This window comes from Plectropomus leopardus, chromosome 13 (genome assembly GCF_026936395.1).
Source record: "Plectropomus leopardus strain MGB_pleo_1.0 chromosome 13, ASM2693639v1, whole genome shotgun sequence".
Lineage (NCBI taxonomy): Eukaryota > Metazoa > Chordata > Actinopteri > Perciformes > Serranidae > Plectropomus > Plectropomus leopardus.
Window position 1 is genome coordinate 17,132,674 of NC_142188.1, and position 25,595 is coordinate 17,158,268.

General features: G+C 37.7%; 3 protein-coding genes across 3 annotated transcripts in view; 1 reads left to right on the forward strand and 2 right to left on the reverse strand.

Annotated features, from left to right (window-relative positions):
* The first annotated feature begins 1,773 nt into the window (after nucleotides 1-1,773).
* On the forward strand, nucleotides 1,774-7,876 carry LOC121954579 (transmembrane protein 150A). Its single transcript, XM_042502175.2, has 7 exons — nucleotides 1,774-2,131; nucleotides 3,802-3,849; nucleotides 3,921-3,983; nucleotides 4,081-4,148; nucleotides 4,223-4,353; nucleotides 5,644-5,821; nucleotides 7,125-7,876. Exons 1-7 carry the CDS (start codon nucleotides 2,067-2,069, stop codon nucleotides 7,316-7,318), a joined length of 747 nt encoding a protein of 248 aa, XP_042358109.1. The 5' UTR covers nucleotides 1,774-2,066; the 3' UTR covers nucleotides 7,319-7,876.
* A 1,587-nt stretch (nucleotides 7,877-9,463) lies between these two features.
* eif4e1c (eukaryotic translation initiation factor 4E family member 1c) lies at nucleotides 9,464-19,018 on the reverse strand. The gene is made up of 7 exons (XM_042502655.2): nucleotides 18,885-19,018; nucleotides 17,679-17,764; nucleotides 13,191-13,286; nucleotides 12,022-12,085; nucleotides 11,750-11,863; nucleotides 11,488-11,627; nucleotides 9,464-10,655 (listed from the first exon to the last, which is right to left on the reverse strand). Exons 1-7 carry the CDS (start codon nucleotides 18,900-18,902, stop codon nucleotides 10,541-10,543), a joined length of 633 nt encoding a protein of 210 aa, XP_042358589.1. The 5' UTR covers nucleotides 18,903-19,018; the 3' UTR covers nucleotides 9,464-10,540.
* Nucleotides 19,019-22,244: 3,226 nt separating this feature from the next.
* The window catches only part of tet1 (tet methylcytosine dioxygenase 1), a 37,669-nt gene continuing 34,318 nt past the window's right edge, over nucleotides 22,245-25,595 (reverse strand). The window contains exon 12 of the mRNA XM_042501801.2: nucleotides 22,245-25,536. Coding sequence (XP_042357735.2) covers nucleotides 24,485-25,536 — 1,052 coding nt within the window. The 3' untranslated portion in view covers nucleotides 22,245-24,484. The remainder of the gene's footprint in view (nucleotides 25,537-25,595) is intronic.

The window sequence follows — 25,595 nt, forward strand, 5'->3', positions numbered from 1 at the left end:
AGTAATTTATTGGTTGTAGGCAGAGGTGGTGCATGAAGTAGCTACTTTAAAGCCACAGATTTCTTACCACAAAATGACTTAAGTAGAAGTTAAAACCACCTATTACTTGAGAAAAAGTCTTTAAGTATCACATATTTTCTGTTCTTGTACTTATGAGAATGATCTGAGTATATGGGTACATTTTCTGTTTGGAAACTGAGAACACTACAATAGAATAAAGGTTATTTGAGTATAAAATAAAAAAAAAAACATATCTGCCTCTGATATTAACCTTTCTGTAGCTTATTACCAAAGTGAAACAATTTAAAAAATTGTTACAAGAAAGAAATAGCCTATAGGATAAAGAAATAATAAACAGAAATGTTCAGAACTAAGATTAAGATCATTCAGAAGTTAATTATTATTGATATTATTAGTCATAAACAGTTAATATCAAAGAGTTATTTTAGGCTACAGACAAGTATGTTTATTTCATTTTATTCATATATTCATATTTACTGTGACTATCGTCAAAATAGTACGTTGAATATTTGCATTGTAGAACAATTTACTGAATCATCCCTATGCTTTAGCTTGCAACGTAATACAACCTATAAACATAGACCCTCTCACTACAATATACAGAGGAGAGAAACATAGAATAATTAAACAAAAATAAAAAATCAATGACTCCATGTCAAACACAATATGTCCTTATACCACTTTTTTACAGTTGCTACTATAGACTGGTTGATATAAAAAAAAGAAAAACCTAAAATAAATAAATAAATAGATAAGCCCTTTAGACTATATGTGCCCAGGTTGTTTTTTCTCACTATAACAACACCTAAACCTGACAGCAGAGCTCATCAGATTATTTACTTTAATTAACCCAGTAAGCCTAATTATGGTCTGTGTAAATACCACGGTTTATTGATCAATTGCGAGAAGTTCCTGTTATTGATATTGACTTTACTTTAGTATAAGTAAGTATACTTATAAGTAAGTAATTTATTAGTTGTAAGTGGAGGTGGAGCATGAAGCAGCAACATTAAAAGCTACAGATTTCTTACCACAAAAAAGTAGAAGTTAAAGTCACCTATTAGAATATTTCTTGAGAAAAGCTCTTTAAGTATCACATATTTTCTATACTTACACATCAAAAGTTATTTTACTATTTTAAATGTACTTAAGTATTAAAAGAAAAGTACAGATTTTTTTTAAGCATGCGGTGAGAGTTTAGATTTTTTTGTAATAGATGTTTGTAATGTCTACAACACCTTAAAAATGGAACCTACATTACACTTGAAGATAAACACGGTCCTTTTTAAAACTTAAACGATTTAAAGAAAAAAATCAAACCAAATCAAACAAAATGGAAAAAAAAATAGGCCTACCTACAAAATGTAGCAGAGTCGAAAAATAAAGAGCATAAAGCAGAAAACGGAAAAAATACTCAAGTACAGGTCTCTCAAGACTGCACTCAGTGGATTTAATGGGCTTTCCACCGCTGGATGACAGGTAAAACAAAGCATGACGCTTAAACACACTCAGCATTCCTTACATAACTGTCATACAGAAATGCTGTTTTGCTCTAATATTTATCTGTTAAACTCTCATATTCAGTGTGTATTCCCATTCTCACACATCTGTTGGAAGAGTTCACCTGGTATTGTAAAGCCAACTCAACATACAGTGGCTGATTTAAAATGGTGCATTAAGAATAAAACAAACAATGTGAAAGCTTCAAGAAAGCCAACCCCATGTTTCCCAACATTTGTTCTGACACGGTAAGGTGGTGCTTCAAAGGAGTGGCAGAGACAGAGAGACTCACATAAAAGCAGAGCTGCATTGTGGATGGTGGAAGACTGTCACTCACTACAACTGTGACTGTGTGCCTGAACTACACCTTTATCATTCAGAATTGGGACTTTATTTTTTTGTTCTAGCACTAATTGCTCTACAGATATGAGGCTGACTCCATGAGGAATCTACAAATCCCTGAACCCCTGGTTTACCACTGAGTGCTTTGAAGACACCTGGATTAAAAGTTTTAATCTGTTGTTTGCCATTTTCACAACCAAGACATGGTGCTCTGGATTATCTTTCCCATCTCCCTCTCCCTGGTGTCCTTCGTCGGGACATGGAGTGTGTAAGTTAACCAGAAATCCACACTTCCTCATTTGACTTCACATCCTGGTGAACATTAATTTGTTTTAAGTACAACTCATACTCTGCCTCTGCTTGTGTGCTTATGCAAATGTAAAGTTTACAGTAGTTTTATAACTTGGGAATCTTATTAGTATTATTCACATCTTATAAAAAAAAAAGTGTGTAGTTTAGAGCTGTAAGTGTTTGGATAATGTGACTCCAGATTACTGCCATAACAGCGACACATCTGAGCTACTTCAAGATTATTGAGATTAGTATTTGATGATGTATTTGTGGCAGATAACATGAGATTCCAGTAAACTGGCCTTAGACAAGAAAAGATGAGATAGTATCATGTTATGTTTGGCAGACATTTATTCCACTTGCTTTCATTATATGATTCCTTGTGTGTGCTATCTGCCAAAAGTCCACGTCAGAGCAGCCTGAGAAAACAAACCCGCTGCCTAAACTTGAGCATATGATGAAACAGCCCCCTAGATAGGTGTGAACTGCCCTGCCTTGTGTGTCCTTTGCAAGGTGTGCATACCAGACTTTCAAGAAATACCATGAGCCAAAATTGTTCACTGTAATATGTGTACCTGTAGATCTGCTTCCCGTAAATCTACGTGTTATTCGTGTTGATAATCCTTACCCTCTGTTAGTCATTAGTTACCACCCATGCAGTGGCGGTTGTTGGACATTCTTTCTTTTAATTGTTAGAAATATTTGTATTTGTTTTGTGATGAATCAGCACAGTTTGGTACTGCTGATGATAGAAGCATTAAAGCATAGTAAGCTTAGCAGGTTATTATCTCTTCTATCCGTGGAAGTTTATTCCCATTGGGTTTAAAGCTGTGGCTCCCAGCCTTTTTCCTTTTTTATCAATGAGTAAACTGACAACCACTGACTAAATGACATAGTTTGTGGATATCTTATATTATATTCAGTGCATAACAACTGCAGTGCAGAACAGCTGATAAACTGCACAATGAACCTAAATAGAGAAAGCAATGACTGTAGGAAGTTTGTGCGGACAGATTATTTTCTGTGAATTTTACATCAGACATGAGTTTTCCTGTCATTTTTAGGGATTGTTTTATACATTTCTCTGTCTGTTAATCAAACAGAATTCTTTTTTTTGACTGTTTAGTGTTTTTTTCTGACTGACACCTGGCCATTGTTCTGTGAGCTTTATGGTTGCTTTAAACAGCGTGCCCTTACAATGCAGGACGAGGCTGAGCGTAGCAGAGTGGTAGAGAGTGAAGGCTCTGAAACAAGCTTGTGTATAGGTCATCTCCATGCCCTTATCCTGTGACTTTTTTTTTTGTTAAGTTTATATTTTAAATAATATTAACTTGAAAAAGTCACAATTATATTTAGTTTTCTTACCAGAATGAATATAATGCTGAGATATAAGCTTACTGTTTATGTATTCTCAAATTTTTCTTACACCCCTTAAAATCAAGAAGGCCTCATGACCCACCCATGAAGCTTTGGGTGACCCCTAGTGGGGCTCTGGACCCCTAGGTTGGGAACCACAGGTTTATAGAGTTAGAAAATTTGTATTCAACTTCCTCATAAATTGATTCAGTTAGTAGGAATGTGCTATTAATGACTAAGTGTCGATCTTAATGTTATGTGTCTTAATGTAATGTTATTTTATATTTTCAGATATGGCCTGGCCTTTGCCAACAAACATGTGTGCTCTCTTAGTGACTGGTGAGTCTTGTCTCATTATTAGTTGGCCAACAGTGTTTGGATGTGACATAACCCCGTTAATTTGTTTTCAGGGGCAATGGCAACTACTGCACAGGGAATCAGACTACTGGATGTTGTTCAGCTCCCACTATAAGGTGAGAATCCAGCTGACTTAATTTCACCTTTCACTTATCCTTTCCGCTGGCATCAAATTGTGAGATAAAATTAACTAAACATAATATGCAATTCTAGTTCAAGCGGAAAAAGCGCACCAGAAAATTCACTATTTACAGCCACGATCAACGCTGGAGCCTTTCTGTGTGAGTTTACCTGCCGAACATGTTATACATGGTATTATTGACATGTGTTTTAATAACTGTGATCTCCTCCTTAGTTCTGCTTTTCTGTTTTTTCCACCATGCCCACATTATGGAGAAACACTCATGTCATTCTATGATGAGCAAGGTTGCACTGGTGTTTGGTGTGGTGGCAGCACTGGGGGCATTTGCAGCAGGAAACTGTAATGTAAGTACTGCACTTCCTTATTAATGTTGAATACGTTTATTCTAGTTTTTCTACATTTATAACCTGTGAGAGGAATTCACCTCACAAACAATTAGCTGACTGCACTTCATAATGTTAACAATAAAGTCGATCAGCTTCGATTTGCACCTGTGCCGAAACAGCAAAGGTGTGCAACTGTTTGTTTTGTTTCATCTATAATGACTAAGAACACAAGCAAAGTAGACACAAGCTTGTACACCTCCTCCATAGGTTTTAAAGGGATAGTTAAAAAAAAAGTGAAAGCTATGTACTGATGTATTTTAGCTACCTAAAAAAAATCCCAACAACAACAATCTATGATCGATTTAAGTGTACAGTTTATTGAGAGTATTTTCACCCCTTTACTTTTGCATCAGATGGCAACAGGAAAGCAGTTAAAGGCCTCAGTTCCCCATCTACGCTTTCCTAAAAAACACAAGACTTAACTGAAAAAAACAGGGATTTTAGCTCGCTGAACAGAAGCTGCCAATCTACTGCTGCCTCAGTGACTTAGGTCGTTTGTGTTATTGTGTGACTTAAGACAATCCAGACTACTACCCATGCCAAAGTCACACAATAACACAAACAAAATGACTGATTGAGGCAGTGGTACACGAGCAGATACTGTGTTCAGCAATGTCGAATTTTGAAGAAAGCAATATCACGCTTCAGGCTTCAGTGGCTTGTTCAGTTCCTTATCAGACATCGCTGTCTGATGGAAAGGTAAAGCAATGAAAAATACTCTCAGTATAGCCTACAATTAAACTGATATAGATTTTTTTAGATGGGACTTTTTTAGGTGGTTAAAATATGTTTTATTGCTGACCCCATCCACAGCAGTGCATTGCTTTGCTTCCATATTGGACTCCAGTCTGCTTCTCTAAAGAGGAGATGATTTATTTGACCAATAAAAATGAATGTATTAAAGATCCAATATCAGCTCACGCACTGCATAATAAAGATACAGATATATCCGAACCATAAAACCAGTGCTTTCAAAAGGAGTAAATGGGTTATAATTTTTAAAAAAGCAACTGCAAAACGAAAGTTTTTTACTACAGTGTAATGGAAGACATTCACCACCCAAATGCTTAGTCTCTCTAAGTAAAAATGGTCAGGTGACATGTTTGCTTACCTGTATCCCAACTTCAGGAAGTGGTTTCAATCTGATTATAGTTTGGTATACATAATCTATCAAATATTTACAATAATCTCAGCCCTGATTTAAATTGTCTATTCATCTATTGACGCACTACTGTCTGTCCTCCACAGCCAGGTTACCTTGCACTCCTTCACTACCTTGGAGCTGCCATCAGTTTCACCTGCATCTGCTTCTACACTGTCCTGCTCACTTCGCTAACTGGCAGGTGCGTGCTGACTGGATATGAGAAGGTTCTCTACCCATTACGCATCACCTCCACTGTAGTTCAAACCATCGTCACACTCTGCTGTATCCTTTCATACATCATGGAGCGAAATTAACTGTTTCATTGTGTTGTATTTATTCAGTCAAACTTATGACTGCAGGTGTGCTGTGAGCTGTGGGTGGTAAAGCAGGCTGGCTGATAGTAAACATGGAAGGGTTCATTTGGTGTGGACGAAACAGGATATTTCAGCAGCTGCCTTCAGCAGTGACGCCAGAGTTAAACTGTCCAGCTGCTCTGCAGCACTACATTCCCTTTGTGCCATATTTGGATCCGGTCTGCTGCTCTGTTTACCAAGTGGGACAGGCCACAACATGACAGACACAGATATGAATTAACAACACGTTTAGCTGCATCAATCTTTAACCACTATTTTCATGTAACACCGTGACACAACACAAGTCCTTTCATTGAGCAGTTTAGGGTTTAAGCCCAAAGGCACGCTCACACTAGTTGGTATACACCAGGGGTGGGACCAAGTCATTGTTTTGCATCTCACAAGTAAGATTCAATTCTTTACACTAAAGTCCCAAGTAAAGACTGACAAGTCCTAAACTATGAATTTTGAATCCTAAACAAATCATAATGCGCTTAAAAAAAAAAAAAAAAAAACCAAATGTCATGGCTGCACTGACTTTACAAAAATCCTGCTTTTTGAAATGTATATTTATTTGTTAAAACAAATTTGCTTAGCGCAACAACTACGTTAATATTTGCCTCAATTTATTGTTGTTCAACGCAGTTGACCCCCTTTTTTGCACATTGTAATTCGTGTTTTGTTGACCACTGCATAGTTTTTGTAGGCTATGTGAACGATATTATCTTTGGTATCATTTATTTAACTAATGCTCAGTAATACATTGTTAGTTCTTCTCCCTCAAGTTGATTGGATGCTGTCAGATTGGTTCAAATAAGTGGATGCAGAAATTTAAGTGTCAACTTGTTGGAAATAAACTGCTACGGATATTTTAGGAAACAAAGGAGATCCAGTTATTTGTGGCGACATTCTTGGGGTTGGGGGAAGGTATCGAGAATATTTCAGTCAAAGGGCCCAAGTGAAGTTATAACAAGTCATTGGTGTTTACATCCAAGTCAAGTTGCTGGTCTAGTTTTAATTTTATTGAGTTTAACATCATCAAATTTTGACTTAAGTCTGACTTGAGTCCAAGTCATGTTACATAAGTCCAAACCTCTGATATACATTTGCTTGCAATACTTAAGAACATTAGTGTCTGTATCGTAAGATGATAAAAAGCTGAAACCCTGAAGCATATGCTGTGACTGACTACCACAAACTGCTCCGTACATCCTTAACTTTAAACCCTTTAGATATGGTTTTATTTGCCCAGGACGAGTACTTTTACGTTCACTTGTCAGCCGTATTTGAGTGGATGCTCAGCTGTAACCTGGAGCTGTTTGAGCTCAGCTTCGCCGTAGAGTTTTGCTTCTTCTCATCCTTTATGCTCTCAAATCTGTTGAGCAAACGAGAGGAAGAGAAGCCTTTGATGATGACGATGTCCTGATATGAGGCGGCCAGGGTCCAGCGGAAGCACACGAGCAGTGAGGATGGACTGAGTAACACATCTGGAAAGACATCTGTGGCTGGACCGTGGCCTGAGGACAACTAATTTTTCCAGCACTCTGCTGAGATGGATTTATATCCATTTATGGATAACAACTTTTTTCCACCCTTTTAATAATATTGCCTAAAACTGAATGATTTTTTTCACTGGGCATTTCTGTTCCTTATTCAGTGCTGCATTTCCTATTCCTTATTTATTCAAACAAACTAGCTTGTAAAGCAATGAACAAAACATATCAGTCATCTGCCAACAGAACAATGAACCTGATGTGTCCTACTCTGAAACACCATATTTATGTTAATCAGTGTTTTTGTGCAATTACTTTTCATCGGATGTTGATATAATAAATAATGAAGAATTCCTCATTAGATAAACTGGTAACAACCAAAAGTCATGGAAACACTGTATCACTGATGTTAACTGCACATTATGGTACAGCTGTATGCACATTCATTACAGCTTTGGCACTTTAATAAAAGAATGACTACTGCACACAAACTATGGAGTCCTGTTATTCCATTCAGACATTTTAAGACACGCTGACGTCACAAGATCCTGTTTGACTGGATGAGTAACACTAACTGCCATAAGAAATATGTAATTCACTGACAGAAGGTACTGAGAGCAACGGCTCCAATACCTGAACAGGTTACCAATCCAGAAGTGTTAAGCACAGTCGATCGTGTGCAGTGCAGTGGGTGTTGTCTGTGTTCTTTCTTTTACAGACATTTTAGGTGTGGTCTCTGAAATGTATGTTTGTGCATGTGTGAGTCAAAGAACAAAAACTAGAGTGAGAATTTCCAAATGCAATTTACCTTTCAAGCAACTTAATGACCCTGAAAATGTATGAAGCAAAACATGTAACTTTTTTTTTCACATTTTTCATGAAAATGTAATAAATGAATCTTGTATTACCCAACCAGAATGGAAGTCTTTATCCAAAAACAAGTGCACATTCGCAATAGCTGCGACCACATAAATACATGTCCACATATTCTGCTGGTCACATTGTAATTAAAATCGGAATGATTTTATAATGTTTATTAGATGTATTCTAGTATGGATCAAACTGAATCAAAGTTGGATTTAAAAAATACAACTGGTTTAGTAAACTACATCAACTGTCTTCCTTCTTCTGGTGTGGGTAAGAGAATTACAGTTGTCAATACAAAACGCAAAATGGCCCTGTCTTGAGCCGATGCTTGGTTTATCCGTTTTGGGCTACTATAGAAACAACATGGTGGACTCTGTATGAGAGGAACCACTCCATATGTAGATATAAATCGCTCAAAAAAACACTTTTATTTCTCTGTGATTATAAATAAACTAATGTAATATAGTTTCGAATATTATATGCCATTTCTGCAGTTAGATGCCCTAAATCCTACACTCTGGACCTTTAATGGAAACTGAGGGTTCGTAGAGGCATAGAAACTGCACGACACTGAATGTTGAACTGACACAAATGATGTTAAGCCCTGACGCTGAGCACTAGCAGTCCGCTCCCACTTGACCTGAGAGGCCAGGCAAGACTGTAAACACCTCTGTAATATATTTTGGTCCTGCTGCATATATTGATTCATAAACAAGCACCAGTGCCTTATGTTCAATTGTGTGAATGACAGGAAGCCAGTGTAGTGACTTAAGAATCGGGGTGATGTCATCTGATCTCTAGCAGCTGCGTTTTGAATAAGCTGAAGCTTTAAATAGTATTTTTAGATATAAAAGCTTTATGACTTTTCTCAGGGTTGGTTGAGTCCCTGAACTTGACAATATTAGTAATGTGATAAAAAGCTGATCTTGTTTGAATATGGGGAAATGTATCACATATTGTGCTCAAGCTGTTTGTTACATAATGCAGGTGTTGCTCAAAATTAAGTGGGAATAAATTTAATTTTGTCAAATTAGGTTGTTACAATGTATTTTCTCTGTTTCTCAAGGAATGGGGATCCTATATAATTGTTTTCTTTGTGCCCAAGTTCAGAACAGGTTGTGAAAAATATTTAGCAAGTTTAAGACTTATTTTTCAAGGATTCAGACACTACAAACCATAAATGTCAACATATCAAGACAAAACAGACCTGGTTTTAATGCAAAGCACTTAACCTTTACTTGAAAGAAGGTAATATACATCCTGGAATTACAGATAATAAAAGATACATTATGAGCAAAATCATTTCACAATGAATATCATCTTTCCTGCATTGCATCAACCAAGAGAGGAGTGCGACATTATCTACAGTTTTTGTTAAAAGAAAACAGTGAAAAGCACACCTAATTCTGTCAGCATCTTTACTTTATGGTACACTGTAAAAAATGTCATCTATATGCAGTAGTCCACATTATTGACCTTGATAACAAAAAAGAGAAAAAAAAAAACAATTTGAAAAAACACATATGTCATGGTTGTCTTTCAACTAAGTAATTCAACTGCAATGCATACATTATAAATAAATGTAAAGGGGAAGAAAAAAAAGTTGAAATAGTACTACAAGCAATATTCCACAATTCCAGCATGGCTGAAATAATAAGTGGCCTTAAATCCAAACCCTATACTTTGGAGTGTGACCACAGCTTTTACAAACCTTTAAGATACTGCAGATTCCTCAAGCTGGTGTGTCAGAAAGCCCGACTCATGCTTAACACTTCTGGATAAATCAAGTTAAAAATTACCCTTAAAATTTGTTCTGTGAAAAGATTAGTTGCCTACCATCTTGACCTGTGAGGTGAGACACAGTTTTTGTACGGAGTGAGAACTCAGCATGAGAAAAACACAAGGCTGAATAGTTAAAAAAAATTTTTTAAAACTCCAAGCCATTAATAAAAAAAAAAAAAGCTTTTTCTTAGCTAAGCTAGGGGAGGTCACTGGTATTAATCACAGAACTCTTCAACTCTAAAAAGGAAATCATTTGTGTTCTCTAAGTCACTTGTGACATCTTGAGCAAAATCCTCCTTTCTGGCCTCTTCTCTATTTATAACCATCACCCCACTGGTTTCTCGTGTTGGGAGACGCTCCACCTGTACACACTATGAACAATTCTCTTTTCAATAAAAAGGAAAAGACACTACAGTAGTTGACAACTCAAAAATTATTACTGTGATGATGCGGTTTGGTAATTGTTTAAATCTACAGCAAGTTGAAATGGGGGGTGGAGGAGTTTTTCAAACAGAGTACATGTTCTTGGTGGTGGATCCACTCTTGCTGGATGTGTCGTCGTGTGACTGGTAGCCAATCATGGCTTTCATAGGGAGGTTCAGACGCTCTTTATAATTTTGCCTGTAAAAAGACAAGAAAGTGAGTGATGTGTGAAGTCTATGCTGACTCAGTGTCTCCATCTAGTGGTCGGCTACAGTACTTTCCATCACTACCTGCGTTAGCAAAGTGCTTCATGAATGATGAGCTGAAGACAAGCTCGAACAAGTGTAGACATCAAAACGACACGAAAGAAAAATTACGTAACCATTTCGAGACAAAGGCACGCAAGAAATAAACAAGTTATTAAAATGTAATAGAATAAATTTAAAAGCTATTACAACAGTAACTGGTAAAAAATGATGAACTAAAAACTAGACTGAAGAACTAAAGAAGACAGCTTAAAAAGACAAAGAATAAAAATGATTAGAGTATGTTTAAATAAAGTAGGCATAAATGCTATGAAAATAATAATTATCTTAATAATGGTAAAATTGCTGAATAAAAGCTAGACTAAAAACTAGTAAAAATTGATTAAAAACACAAAAAATAATAAAGTTAAATAAATAAATAAAATGAGCAAATAAAATAGTGAAACTAATAGGGGTATGTTAATAATTACCTGATAAGATGTCAACCGACATTAAGAATTTTGACAGATTAATACAATCAGGAGATTGTAAAAATATATATTAAGAGATGATGAGACGGCGGATTCTGCCGCTGCCCGGGCAGGAGTTGAATGTTGCCGGGGCAATGCTATGATGTTTCTCATGAGAGACGACTACAACAGCCCTCAAAAAGTTAATGACCCAGAGGTAGAGGTGGACACCTCAAGGTCCATCTGGTTAGCACAAGCTAACACAGCAGCAGCGGCTAACATCCAACACAGAGTCCCATCAACAAGGTGACTTACCCTATCGTCATGATGGCGTCCCTGTTTTGGCAGTTGCTTGTCCAGATGGCTATTTTGTCACCTTTAGGTCTGACATTGACCACAGCTCCACACACATCTTCGCTTGCCTCATCAAAAGACTCACCGACTAAACACAACAGCTGCAAAACACAAATGTCACACAAAATATTAATCACGCTGCTCTCTGAATTAATCACGTATCTCAACTGTTGGGAGGATGTAAGTTCATATATGAGCTGCTCCATGAACACATTTATCTTACCGTCTCCATCCAGTAGCGGTCAAGGTCGTTGTGTCTCTGTTGCTTATTCAGAGTCATCAGCCATCGACCTCCAAGCTTGTTCCTGTCGTCCTCCCACATCGGCTTGATCCCATCCTGACACAAAAAGTTGAAAAAGCTGTTTAACATGTCCTTAATAGACTCTTGAAAGTGTTGCAGTACTATGAATTTGCAATCAGAACTTTTATTTTGCTACATACTGCAAACACCCCAATGATTTGAAGGGAAACAGCTGTATTTTTTTAAGGCCTTACCTTAAATAAACAATAATCGCAGCCAAAGCCAAGTTTGCTTGGCTGCTGTATGTGGTTGTATAATCTGTAAAAAAACAAAAACAACAACACAAAATGGAGTTAAAAGTATCCTGTGACTTCAGTGACAGAATGAGCTTAAGCTGCCACTAAGTGTTGTGGTGTCTTTCTGCTCAGCTGCCTGTTCCAACAGAAGAGACCGGAGACTGAGCTCTGGTGGTGCGTGCTGTGCACTACATACAATTGAAAAGGTGCGCCAGTATTTATGACAATATTGAAAAGCATGCCTTCAGGATTACTAAATACCCTCGTGTACTGTAATACTGTGATACTGCCCAAACCTATTAACTAGTATTTTTTTCAAATACTACTGCACATACAGGTGATGTGCAGACAAAAGAACATGTAAGCATAGAGAATATGGGAATCAAGGAGATGTGGTAGACTCAAGCTGCCTGCATCAGCGTTAGAAATAATTTTGCCTCGCATGGCCATATCTGGTTTGACTGAACCCATCATAGTTCCTCACTAAGGCTAAAAAAGGCTCTGAGTTGTTTGAATTTCTTTCAACCAGTCTTCAGTCTTGAGCCTCATTCCCACTGCACAAAAAAACAGCTATCACCCACTAACATCTGGCTTTTTAATGCAACGGGAATGCGTACAAACAGCTGACAGAAAGGCCAACTGACCCTCCAGCTGTAAGTTCAGAGGCAGTGGGAATGGAGCCTATTTACGTGTTTAACTGTGTTTAAAAATCCTGCGTGTACTTGCTAATTGAGGTGGGAACGAGGTATATGGCAGAGCTGAGCCTTGGATGCAGCGACAGTGGCTTTGCAAAATAGTGTTTTGGTTGAGAGGCGAGTTCTAGCATTTAAATGACTAAATCCTGCTAAATAAAATGCCACATAAGACATTTTTTAAAAAGTTTCAGCATGTAGGTTGCTAGCTAAGGGGTTGTTGTTATTTTTACGCACAGCAAGAAAATGGCCTGTCTATGCAAGACCATTTTGAAAAGATAAGCAGTCAATAACCGGTTTTATACCCACATCCTTCATCCTGTGAGCCAGACTAGAAATAATGTAATGACAGGATAAATTATCTTTACACGCCACTTATCCCTCTATAAAGTGGCAAAATCATATTTGCATTGCATGATAGTAGAGAAAACTTACGCCCAAAAGTCTTCCACTGTGGCAAACTTGGAAATGAGACGCAAGTTCTCTGTCCAGCTTTTGCTCTTGTCATTTTTGAAATACCACAGGGCCCATCTGAAAGGAAAAGACAAGAATTAAAACACTCAGTATTTATAGGACTGTGTGAAAAAATTACTTAAGTACAATGACATGTACAATCATTTTCTTTATTTTACAGAAACAGTGTTATTGTTTTTTTGAACATCAAAAGTAGCCTGAGAAAATGTCTGAAAGGTTTTCCCTGTGAGTGCTATTGCGTAATAAATAAAAATACCTTAAGCAAGAGTCCTAATAATACAGACATGCAGCCTATTTCACAACAGAGCACAACAGCCTGTTACAAAAGCATGCATATCGATGCAGAAGAACAGAGAAAGCCGGCCATCATCAGCACTACAAGTGCAGCCTTTGTTTGTGACGGCCGCTGTTATTCTTTCATCTATTCCCAGGAGGGATGGGGTGAGCTGGGGAGGGGTGAGGGCAGTGAGAGGACATTAGCTGAACCCTGTGCCCCCCTCCCCACCACCTCACAACAGTAACCAACCATCAGCCCCACCCATGTGCCATAAACAGAGGTGTAAATAACTTAGATAAACCAGAGCATGAAAGTGTACTCGTGCCCATGTAGCAACTTGGGGTGACACATTATTACACAACAGCGTGGGAGAGACGAGACGGGATACGGGCGTGACTTCTCTGGTGAACCCAGGTGAGGACACAGTTTGTCCACCTGCCTATTTGTAGCATGTAAACAAACATGGCAGACAGTAGGTCAAGCTAGTGATGGATTATTGAGGATGTCACTATGTCACTAAATTCTATCAGACTAATACAGATCAACTAAAAAGTCTTTACAGTCCTGATCCAGGTAAGCCGTTTCCTCAGGCTTGGGTGGGGGACTGTATTGCCACACACAGGCGTGTGTGCTATTTTGGCTAACTGCTGGTGTTTTGAAATAAAGGCAACACAAATGGAGACAAGAATCATCCCAGAGGTTAAAAGACACAGTTATTATGTGTCAACACTGTGCTATGTAAAATCATACCTTGGGCTGCAACTGATGACTACTTTATTTGCTGATTCATCTGTTGATTATTTTATTATTATTATTATTATTATTATTATTATTATTATTATTATTGTTGTTGTTGTTGTTGTTGTTGTTATTTTTTAATGAATTGATTAGTTGTTTTGTCTGTATAATGTGAAAAAATGGAAAATATTGATCAGTGTTTCCCAAAGCCCAAGATGACATCCTAAAATATCATATTTTGTCCACAACCCAAAGATATTCAGTTTACTGTCATAGTGGTATAAAAAAAACCTTCAAAATATTCACATTTAAGATGATGAATCTGAGAAATTTTGCTATTTTTTTCCTCGAAAAACGACTTGAGACAATTAAATAATAATCAAATTAGTTGGCGTTTACTTTAATATTAGCAAACTAATCGATTAAACGTTGCAGCTCTAATCATGACACTTGAAAAGAATTACAATATTTTGAATTCTAAATTACTGTTATCTTGAGGATTTATTTGCAGCTATTAGCTTACTGCAAATCTAAAGGTGTGTATGTCAGCCAGCAGTAACAAAAAATAGCAGTACAGAAATGCCCAAATAGGTCTAGGGTAATTAAGACATTGTCACCTCATCCAGTCTAGTCTGCCCACAAGAAAGCACAGACAAGTTGATTTTTCCAGTACTAAACGTCCAGTTCTAAACGTCCAGTGCGATATGTTTCTCAATCATCATAGTCAACAAAAATACTGGAAAAACTACAGGCCCAATTTTCATTAAACTTCTAGTTAATGTTTTGTGTTTTATGTAAAAAGTAATCATGAATACTACAGTATGTAAAATCATTGTTTCTTTTTTAAACTTCGAAATATTGACATATTGGGCCTTTTACGTCAACCCAGAGGATCTTTGCATTCCCTTCTAAAAGTCTGCAGATATTTCATCTGATGATATCTCTTAAGAGAGGAGAAACCTTGGCTGACAGTAAAATCATAGAAGGATAAACTTAAGAAATATTATTGTTTGCCCATTAAATAGACTGTATATTAATGCAGAACATTTTCCAAAGCACGCTCAGGATTTCTTCCGGCAGCTGTTGGTTTCCTGTTATCTTAGCAGCATAAGAAAATCACTCTGCATGACTTGAAACTTGAAAGTCATCATGATGCTTACTTATGTTACAGCTAGGTAATTGAGATGTGCAGCATGTTCAAATCAATCTGTAGACTCACCTTTAAAACTATCGACAAAAATAAAAGCAGTTTTGATATTAATACTGTTGCGTTGCCAATTTCAAGTCTCTACAAGATGCTTATTATGTCCAGACAACTGACTAAACCTGCATTTTTACTGTTTTGAGTTCAGAAGAAGTTTCTGTTACCACATATGACTAAATCATATTCTCTTTCAGGTAACAAAATGCTTTTATACTTTTTATGCCACACCATCACCAGATTTATCTCACCAACATATTCAGCGCCAGTCTGGATTTGAGACAGCAACAGTGACATGGTTTGCTAAGACATGCACTCAGTTCCAGTTTAGTAGGCAGAGCTAGCTTAAGTTAATACAGTCTAATGCGACAGTCTTGCAATAAATTCCACTGTCATGAAGGTAATGATGTCCAGTTTTGGCTGAAGCTGTTTCAGAGATGTTGACTCAGCTGTTTGGTAATTCTGGAGGATGTAGTTTGTGGTGCTGTTGAGCTGTATTGCATTAAATAGACTCCTCCTCTGTATATTCTACAGGGTTTATTACAGGACTGCAGTAGAAAGCATTCGATTTAAGAGGTGTAGTTACTTTGCAACACACCGGTCTTTCGAAATTCAAAATAATTCCACAAACCATGACTTCCTTTTAATAAAAAACAGTTGTGATGCAAGATAGAAGCAACAACGGTACTCTAACTGCAGCGTCTACCATTAACCACCATTATTATGTTTAAATAAAACCTTTGCGACTAGAAGCAGACTGGCAGGATAACGTGGGCCGGGCTAGAGCAGCAGATGAGGACAGCCTTGACCTCTAAGCTGGGCTGAACAGGCAGAAAGGCCTAGAAGTGACTTACTAAGTGAACTATTCAGCATTTCCTAAACCGACAGTACAAAGCTCCTGAATAGGTCGTCACCACCACAGAACTATGATAACATTTCTAAAAGGACAATAGTGAACAATAGTTGCAACACTGACATGCAGAGTAGGAAGCAGAATTCTTCACCATGTGCTTCTGATTTAAACCTAAAACCGTCTCACATTATGTCATTTAGCTGTAAATGATTCACTGTGATGAATTTCTTGTGACTCTTTTCTTCGCTATGGCACTCTTCAACAAAATGCAAATATTCACCAGATGTCAAAAAGCAAATTTTGTAGGTCTAATACTCGCTCAAAATCATATAACCATAAATATACTTGTTTAAAAACATGTAAGTACAGTCAACACATCATCAGGGTCACTACAGAGATGCAGCTTAAGTATGTTCTCTACTCAGGGAGTATCAAAATCAGCAGTTAAACACGTTACATAAAAACTACATGGCAGTGGAGATTTCAAGGACTGAAAGTAAGTTAAAGACTTTCTCACAAACAAGACGAGATAAAATATCCACTAGATGTGGAATGTGCTCTTCAGAGCATAAAGGGGGAACGCAACATTTTTTTTATTTGCCAATGTTAAAATAAGTGTTAACATGTACTGCAACAAATAGACTTTTGACCTTATTCTACACAAACTTAAACCACTGAAAATATAGTCTGTTTTAGACTGTGTGTTACGTTACTAGTCTGCTTCTACACGGTGGGTAACGGCGTTTGCTGTTAGGGCTCCAACCCTCTGAAATATCTTACATGACTAAGATTATTCAGTGCCCTTGTTGGTGTCTTTTAAATTGTTTCTCAAGACTCATTTGTACAGTCTGGATTTTTTCTTTAATTTTTCTGAATAATTGTATCTGGCTCCTGTCATTACTTCTTTTATGCGCACCATTGTCCTTTTTTTCTGTTCTGTACTTTTCTGATGTTGTTTGCTGACTGTGAACTTTTATTTGATTGCTTCCTGCTTTCTTTTAAGTGTCCTTGTATGTGAAGCACTTTGTAATGGCTTTTTTGAAAGGTGCTATATTATTAAAGGCATTCTAGATAATTAGACTCCGCCCAATTATTTCTGTTATGTTCCAGCCGTGATATATTCTTGTGTCTATCTTGTGAGACAAGACGGACACAAGAGCACATTCTGGGACCTGTTTAACACCCTTAAAACATGTGTTACCAGGCATATGGCAATATTTGTTGCATTTGGAAACACTGCTTACACAGCAAATTCAGTATTGCAGGGGGCGTAGTCGAAGTCTCCACCAGTATGAGAATACTGCAGTGAGTGTTTGTGAGCACAGGCATCTTTCAGTTGCAATATCCTGTCAAACACAGCAGCAGCTGTTTTATTCTCACCTGTTTTGCAAGGGGTGCTTGATATACTGCTCAGGATTCGCAACAACTTGGCTGTCAGTTTGTTGTTCTTCGGTTTCAGGTGCTTTCTGCAGAAAGAGACAAATTATGTTGGATACCTTTGAATACAGAAGACATTCATTCAAAATGCATCAGGCACCCAGAATGTGTGCCGGCTTCATGCACAGCTGTGGTTTGGGATGTTTTAATATTTTCCTTATCTTGAGATTATGGCTAGATGTGGCCTTGTGGATACAGTCGTTTGATGTTGCTTAAATATCGTCTCCTCCTGAGCTGAAAATGATCATTACAAGTAACAGGCAGTTTTATAAACTGCCATTACTGGTCTGAAGAAATACGTTGCCCTTTGTAAGTACCTTAATGATTTCAAGCTTTAACTTTGAAAAGAAAAAAACGTTGTTTGTGGTTCAATTTTTACTATAACTATAAACAATAGAAATCAACCTGATAGGCCATCACTTCCACATTAATTATTTATATTTCGGGGACCACAGCTTTCAAACTACCCACTAAATAAGTTGTGTAACACTCACAAACACTGTAACACTTCCGAAATGAAAGTGTTAATTTTATCAGTAACTATTAACGTAAATATTTCACTCTAGTGTCCAGCACTGAAAAGTCAATATTTTCAACTTTTATATGCAACAGCTCATAGAAAACAGCTAGCCTAAGGTCAGTTGGAAATACAATTATTAAGTAAAATATACGCTAACGCTTCAGTTAGGTAAGTTAACATCGTTAGCATTAGTTTTAGCAGACGTGCTAAGCTAAAGCTAGAAGCTAGAAACACACGTGTCAAGATAGTCAAAAATGTCATCAATAATAACGCAGTACGAGCATTTAATGGTACTGGCGGTTGATTATAATCACCGTAGGATATTGACTCCAATGTCAAAGCGGATTAAAACAAATCATTGATTGTAGTTTGAATGAACGTCGTCCAGTCACTGAGTCCCTCCCTGCCAACAAAGTCAGGCACTGCCTTATCCATCACATGCTAACTGCTAACTGTGGTCCACGCCAGCTGACACATCTGTGAGCAGAAACACAGCCATTTCACCAAAGTAGTTGGCGCCGTTTAAGGGAGCCACGATTAAATAACAAAGTCGCCCGATATAGTGAAGATGTAGCGGGTATTTCCGTGAACATTAGTCGATTTTTTAAGCTATCTCTTGTCTCTCTTACCGGCTCGGATGTCGCCATCTTGACAGTAGAAATGTTCTGCCCGTTCAGCGCTTCTGCGTCACGCTCCAACCACTCACACACCTACGGGAGCCGAGAGAGGCCAGTCCGAGGCGGCTGACATGAAAGCAAGAAGGGTTTACTGAAGTAATGACTCAACTTTATTTAATATTTTAAACCCTCTGGTATCACAATGGACATTGTTTGTCCTTAGTGGCCTTAGGTGGTAGTAAAGCGATACCAGAGGGTTAATGTAGTGAGGTGTATTATGCTTTGTTTGTAAGGGTCTTATCTTGAGGTCAGAGGTCTAGGGATGATTACGTCTCGGAGTCAGATGAGTAGAATATTGATACTAGGCTTGATTGACATGGACTGTGGCCCTTGGGGGTTATTTTTGTGATTGAACGCAATAGGTGAGGAATGTTTACTGATGAATGTGTAGATGCTTGTACCTATATAAGAGACCTGCATGAGTTGTAAGAGGGAGATTCACATTGGTCCCGAATCTTCTCTCAGACAGACCAAGGTGCCTGGTGGATGCTGAACTTTGTTGTAATAAATTAATTCTTATGCAACCAAGTCGGTGTCAGCAGCGGTTTCTTCATTGTCTACACATCATTGCTACTTAGGAAACAACGACAGTAGACAACTAATACATAAATCTAGTATATAGGTAACAAAAAGCACGACTTTGTAATTAATTAAAGCACTAAAATAAGAGTACTCAAAATAGAATCAGGAACTGAGAAATGCTATTATGAGGGAGGAAACACCGGGGGAGGAATAAAAACCTATAGGTAAGAGATAAAAATAAATAAATATAACATTAATAATAAGTTCAAATAAAATACTCATAGATAAAAGTGGATAAATAAAACGACAACAGAACAAATAGTAATAGATAAAAAATAAAATAATAATAAAATAAAATAGTATATCTAGCAAAACAGACTAAAATGTATAAATAAATAGCCAATAAATAAATAGGCAAAGTTCAATTTAAAAAAAAGTCTGGTTTCTTGTCTAACAGTGTTCTTCTGGGCTCTTACAAATCCACCATCCATACTTTAATATATAGGCTTTAAAATGGACAGGCCCATCATAGTGTAATGTTAAATCAAGCTGGTATGACTGGTTATGTGATTGATAATGTGTATGTGATTCCTAATTTCCTCACTATGACCCTTTTGTTTCTCTAATAGTCCATAGGTCCTCAACCGTTCAAGGAATTTACTGTGAAGAGTAAGGTTATTCGGTATAACTCTACTTATATTCGTCACGATTGTGTTGGTTGTGTAACCACTTCAACATCATCACTCTAAGTGTAACTAAATTTCTGTATTCAAGGCCTACACCATCTGTTCACCACAGCCTACAACCTCACTTAACTCTGCCTCCCTGCCAGTCACTCATCTTTGTACCTCTGTTCAGTTTGTTTGCGCTATATAAATCTAAGTTGTTGTTATTATTATTGATATTTACACAACTCAGAACCACCATCGTTCTATCGTTGACTAATTCACAATTCTTTATAGCTCACTTTATAATTAGCTGTAAATCGAGATTTCAGACAGTTATGACACATATTTCTGTGCCATCACTGACAAGAAACTAAAGTGTATTGTGCATACATTTTACACTGACAATTTGGACCCTCTCTTCTTTGTCAATGTCATTATAGCTCAGCAACATCAGCCGGCAGTTAAATTCATTCAGAGGCAAACAAAGTGCATCCACTAAAGTACTGTAGTCAAGTGTAACTTTCTGATACTTGTGCTTTACTTGAGTATTTCATTTGACAATGCCCTGATTCTTCTCCACTACTTTTCAGAGGCAACTACTTGTAACTCTCCTTTATTTATTTGATAACCATAGCTACCAGATTATTTTTTTTCACAGATTAGATAATCAACAAATTATAACATAATATCATAGATAGAAATATGTGTTAATTTGTTGATGGAAATTCACAATCTAGCAGTACACAAAGGAATGAAATACCTCCATCAGCTGCAATATTCAGAATATGTACATCAATAATTATTGTTTAATACTGTGTTTATCATTCCAAAATGGTCCATTCTGCATAATGAGAACTATGCAGTATATTGTGATGGTAATACCATAGACTGTATAGGTTAATACTTATGTACTAATATTTGGATGCAGGACTTTTTAAAATATTTTTACACCGTGGTACTACTAGTTTTAGATTTAGTCACTGCAGGTTGCATACTCAGTTTTGAATCAGTCAATGAGTTCCACATTGTGCAGTATATAGATGTTGAATTTAAGGAAAAGATACTTTAATACTTTATACCCTGAGTATCAGAATTGGCATTAGTAGAGAAAAAGTTGGATCAGTGCATCCTTGATGAACAGCTTCAGTCTAACAATACAAGGGTACAAGGTAGATTTATTGTCATTTTTCTTAAATGTGGTTTCTTTCTTATAGAAAGAATTGTGAGACAGTTTCTAAAAAGAAAACATAAAATTATTCAGTATGATACAGTGAATGTATCTTGGCATTAATCTATAAAAATTATAGACAAAATACACTTTTTCCCCACTTACATTATTTCTCCTTTTGAATTGTTGTTGAATTGTGGCATTCAAAAAGGCCAGTGCAGTGCTATCAGGGCACACCAACCACATCCAAGTGCTGGTAAAATATGCAGGTTGTCGGTAGATGGCACTTACCAGCTAAAAAGACAACACAAAACAAAACAAAAACAAATAAACAACTGTAATCTATTGGGTGGCTAATTTGAACAACCGCTAGTCATTTGCCTGATTGATTAAAAAGTTAATTTTGCGCCCTGAGTGCTGAACATAGTGGAGCTCAACGCAGATCTCAACACTGATTTCTCACTACGCTCGTGATGTGTGGTGATAGTACTGATTCATACTGTCTTTCAATCTGCCTAAACTCCTACAGCACTCTCGTGTTTGTTGAAGTTATTAAATTAGTCATCACACTGAGTCAGCAGCAAATGATTTTCTTACATCATCAACGTCATCTGGGAGGAAAAAACATCATATTGCCAGTTCTGGAGACAAACTGTAGGAAAACAAGAGGACAAAGGCTAAATGACTAAACTGAAATTCCACAGCAGTGAGTCATACAGTATGCTAGTGTGGGAAATTCAGAGAGAAAAAAGAAAAAGGCTTTTCTTGAAATTCAGTCATTCAGTATGTTCTTGTTTGCCTTGTTAAAAACAGGCCAGCCACTTTCACATTTTAATAACAAATATGATGCCAGCAATCGAAGAATAAATGCTTAAAAAAACAACCTGAATTTAACATCTGACTGTCCCAAGATCTTCACCCACACAAAACCAATAAGGGCAGAGGAAATCATGATCAGGTCCAAAATATAAATATGACTTTATTTCACAATCCCAAAAAGAGATCAGCCATCCATAAAAGGAATGCTAAATTTAGTCTCTTCTCAAGTCTAAACTGGATATACTTTCAGCAACGTACAGTAATTCAGTTTCAAAATAAGCAAGATCATCCATTGTCTAAACACCATTAACAGTACAGTAAAAACAATATTGTTCACATACATATTTACATATTTTCTACTAATAAAAGTTATTTTTTTCTTTTTTTTTCAGATTTTTTAATGCTGGTGCTAGTTGTTAGTTCCTCATTGATCTAAAGACTTTCAGTGTGGACTAAGAGTGTCCCCCACAGTAAATCAAAAGAAACACATCTGTAACTTTGTCATGTCATTTAAAAACTGTTTACATTCATTTTATTTTGTGTGCATGGTGTGATTTTTGAGAATTGTTGCAGAGTTTGGTTATCCGTGGAAGACATTTGAACTGTAGATGGACATCTGCACATTTTGCTTTTTACTTGAAAACATCATGATAAAAGGTGGAGATACAAACGCATCTCAGTCTGCTCTCAGCCAGTAATCATCCAGAAAAATGATAAAACTACCTTTGTACTGAAGCATATACCAGATCAGTGTGTGCTGAGTTTTATAAAAGCACCGTGCGAACACTGTACAGTATATCACCAGGCCAAGTCAATGCATGTACCTTGACATCTTGTCCTATTAGCACCAAAAGGAAGTAAAAGTGTGTTAAAGACCAAAACGTTTCTCACAGGAAACATTAAACCACCAGTGTTAGTGTGAATATCAGTGAAAGGTCTTTATCGCTTGTGCTGAAATTCCTTAAAATGAAGAGCTTCTCTTTCTCAGGTAATAAAAATCCTGATGCACTAGGAGTTGACACCAACACCCCCTTATTCAGACCCTGTAAAAAAATCTGTAAACAAAGTCTTCACAAGGGTTGAGCACCCAAAATCGTCTTAGGCAATTGTCTGAGTGGGATTTGATGTTTGAGTGGTTTGCCAACAAAAGCAGAGAGGAGGAAAAAGAAGAAAAGGTCTGATTATTCAGCATCGACTGATGCAGTTTTGCATCCAAATCCAGAGTATGGACATAAAAATTGATAAAATTCTGTCAACATATGTGACTCTTTGTGATTTGTGTAAAAAACAAAAAACAAAATGAGGTCATTTTAGCACCACCAAAATGTACAGTAAGTTTTTGAAATCCTACGATCACACTTGTGCCCTATGAAAGACTTTTTCGATTCCTTTTCCAGAAGGTGAATGTAAGTTAAGTGCCAGTAACAATAAGCACTTTGTTGTTGCAGCATTTCGCAATTCCTCATTATGCTAAGTTTTGAGTTTCATTAGATATGTATGCCATTTTTTATCAAATAAATGCTGAAATACTGTAAAAATAAAACCGGGTTCATGCTTAACTGTCATATATATCTCTGTACATACATATTCAGGCCTATGGATTGGGACCTTTTTCAAGTTAAGTTTAGGAAAATAAAAAAAGTGCTTCTTAATATGCCATACATATCTGTGAATAAAAGATAAACCATCCAGATGTAGAGAAAATAAACAAAACAAACTGAAGAAGTACATTTCTTTCAACGACTGCCAACAGAAGTCAGAGGCAGCAGAAGGAAAAGCACGATGCTACATGTGACAATCTGTAGTAAATATATACTGTATGCACGATATTAGTTTTCTACATTATGTGATGTGATGATGTTTAACAGAGGTTACAGTGAGAATGGCACCAACATAAAAGCCAATGAGATTCGTCTTATTAAAAGCGAACTATTGGCTGAAATAAAGAGCCTACTGTACAACATAAAATCTGAGCGCCAAAAACAACAATGCAGGTTATCATAGAAATCTTGCAGTAAACAGGCTTACACCAGGAATTAAATAGAAATCGTTATGATCAGAATAAATAATCACATCTTTTTTGTTCTTAATCATGTATATAAAACCAGTTTAAAAATGCTTCAAAGCACCATCTCTTTACAATAAAAACACCAAAACTCACAGTTAAAAAGCCAACACACTTTGGTCTTCCTCATCACTTCGAAAGCAGAGACGAAGAAGGGCAAAGTCGACAAACAGATATTAGAAAAGCACAACGAAAACAACGTAAAAATGAGAGTAGCAGTTTGAAGTTGACTGAGGTAAGGCAGAAGCACAGGGTGTAGGAGTTTTCTGTGTGTGTGTGTGTGTGTGTGTGTGTGTGTAAAACATGTCGACTAAGTCCAGCGATTGTAAGGGCCCGTCACTTGGGTAAGAGCATAAGGGGACACGGTGATGACACCGTCCCTGGGGAGAGTCCACGCTTGACGTGTGGGGACATTCATGATCCTCCTCGTCTCCTCTGCTTCGTCCCCCGTCTCCTCCTCCAGCTCCGCACCTCCAGCTCCTTTCTTCCCCACACATTTGCCGAGGCAGTCCTCCATTCTCAATCTCTCAGCCTCCTCCTCCCGGTCGCGTTCCCGCTTGGCCATTTTGGCGTCCCACATAGCCATCCCGTGGCCTGGTTCATTCAGAGACTTGTGCTGGTAGAAGACCAGGGAGATGCGAGTTGGGTGGCTGCGGTTTGGCCTGAGGATAGGGGTGGTGGCGTGGAGCTCCCGTCGTGCACACTCTATTAGGATGGAGCCGTGTGATGGTGCCACGGCGACTCCGCCTATATCGTGGTCCAAGAAGTTGTGCTCGCTGTCCGACCACACCTCCTCCTGCTTAACTTCCTCTGGCTCAAGTGGGGGAGTTTGTGGGGGGAGGGAAAGAGATGAGAGTGGAGCAAGGCCATGACCCCTGACCTCTGCTGCCACATCTCCTGCAGCCCTGTGGAGTCCATTGAGCCTGCTGAAGAGGCCCTCAGAGGTAGGTCTGGGGGAGAAGGAGGAGGGAGGAGGAGCACTCCCGCTGGGGGAGGGTCTGGGCAGAGGAGAGAAGTGCACCTCGTTGGGCTCAGTTTTAAAAGTGTTGTGGGGGTAGTCACTAAGGGCATTATGTGGAGGTATACGAACACTCTGGTCACCAGATGCTGGAGAATAACCATTCACAGCATCACTCACTGTCTGATAATTAAGAGCTGAACCACTCTGACCAAGCTGGAGGCCTGGCAGGCTGTGGTGGTTGGGGCCGATGACTTCCTTCTGTGGGGTGACCCCTGCACCCAGAGTGGGGTAGCTGCTGGTGCTCTGGTTGTAAGTGCTGGGCTGATTCCTCTCCGGTGGGTACCGTCCAATGCTGGCAGATCTGGGTGGGAGTCTGTAAGAGCTGTAAAAGCCCTGTGGCTCTGTTTTGGATGTAGAAAATACACCAGATCATCAAAAACTATTTATAACTTCTGACCTC

What these genes read in the sequence shown, in the direction of transcription:
- LOC121954579 (XM_042502175.2), top strand. Translation starts at nt 2,067, where the DNA reads ATGGTGCTCTGGATTATCTTTCCCATCTCCCTCTCCCTGGTGTCCTTC. An exon ending in TTGCAGCAGGAAACTGTAAT is followed by an intron (nt 4,354 to 5,643) that starts GTAAGTACTGCA and finishes TGTCCTCCACAG; the next exon opens with CCAGGTTACCTTGCACTCCT. An exon ending in AACCATCGTCACACTCTGCT is followed by an intron (nt 5,822 to 7,124) that starts GTATCCTTTCAT and finishes TAAACCCTTTAG; the next exon opens with ATATGGTTTTATTTGCCCAG.
- eif4e1c (XM_042502655.2), bottom strand. An exon ending in AAGCACCCCTTGCAAAACAG is followed by an intron (nt 13,287 to 17,678) that starts GTGAGAATAAAA and finishes TTTTCCTTTCAG; the next exon opens with ATGGGCCCTGTGGTATTTCA. An exon ending in GACGCCATCATGACGATAGG is followed by an intron (nt 10,656 to 11,487) that starts GTAAGTCACCTT and finishes GTCTTTTTACAG; the next exon opens with GCAAAATTATAAAGAGCGTC.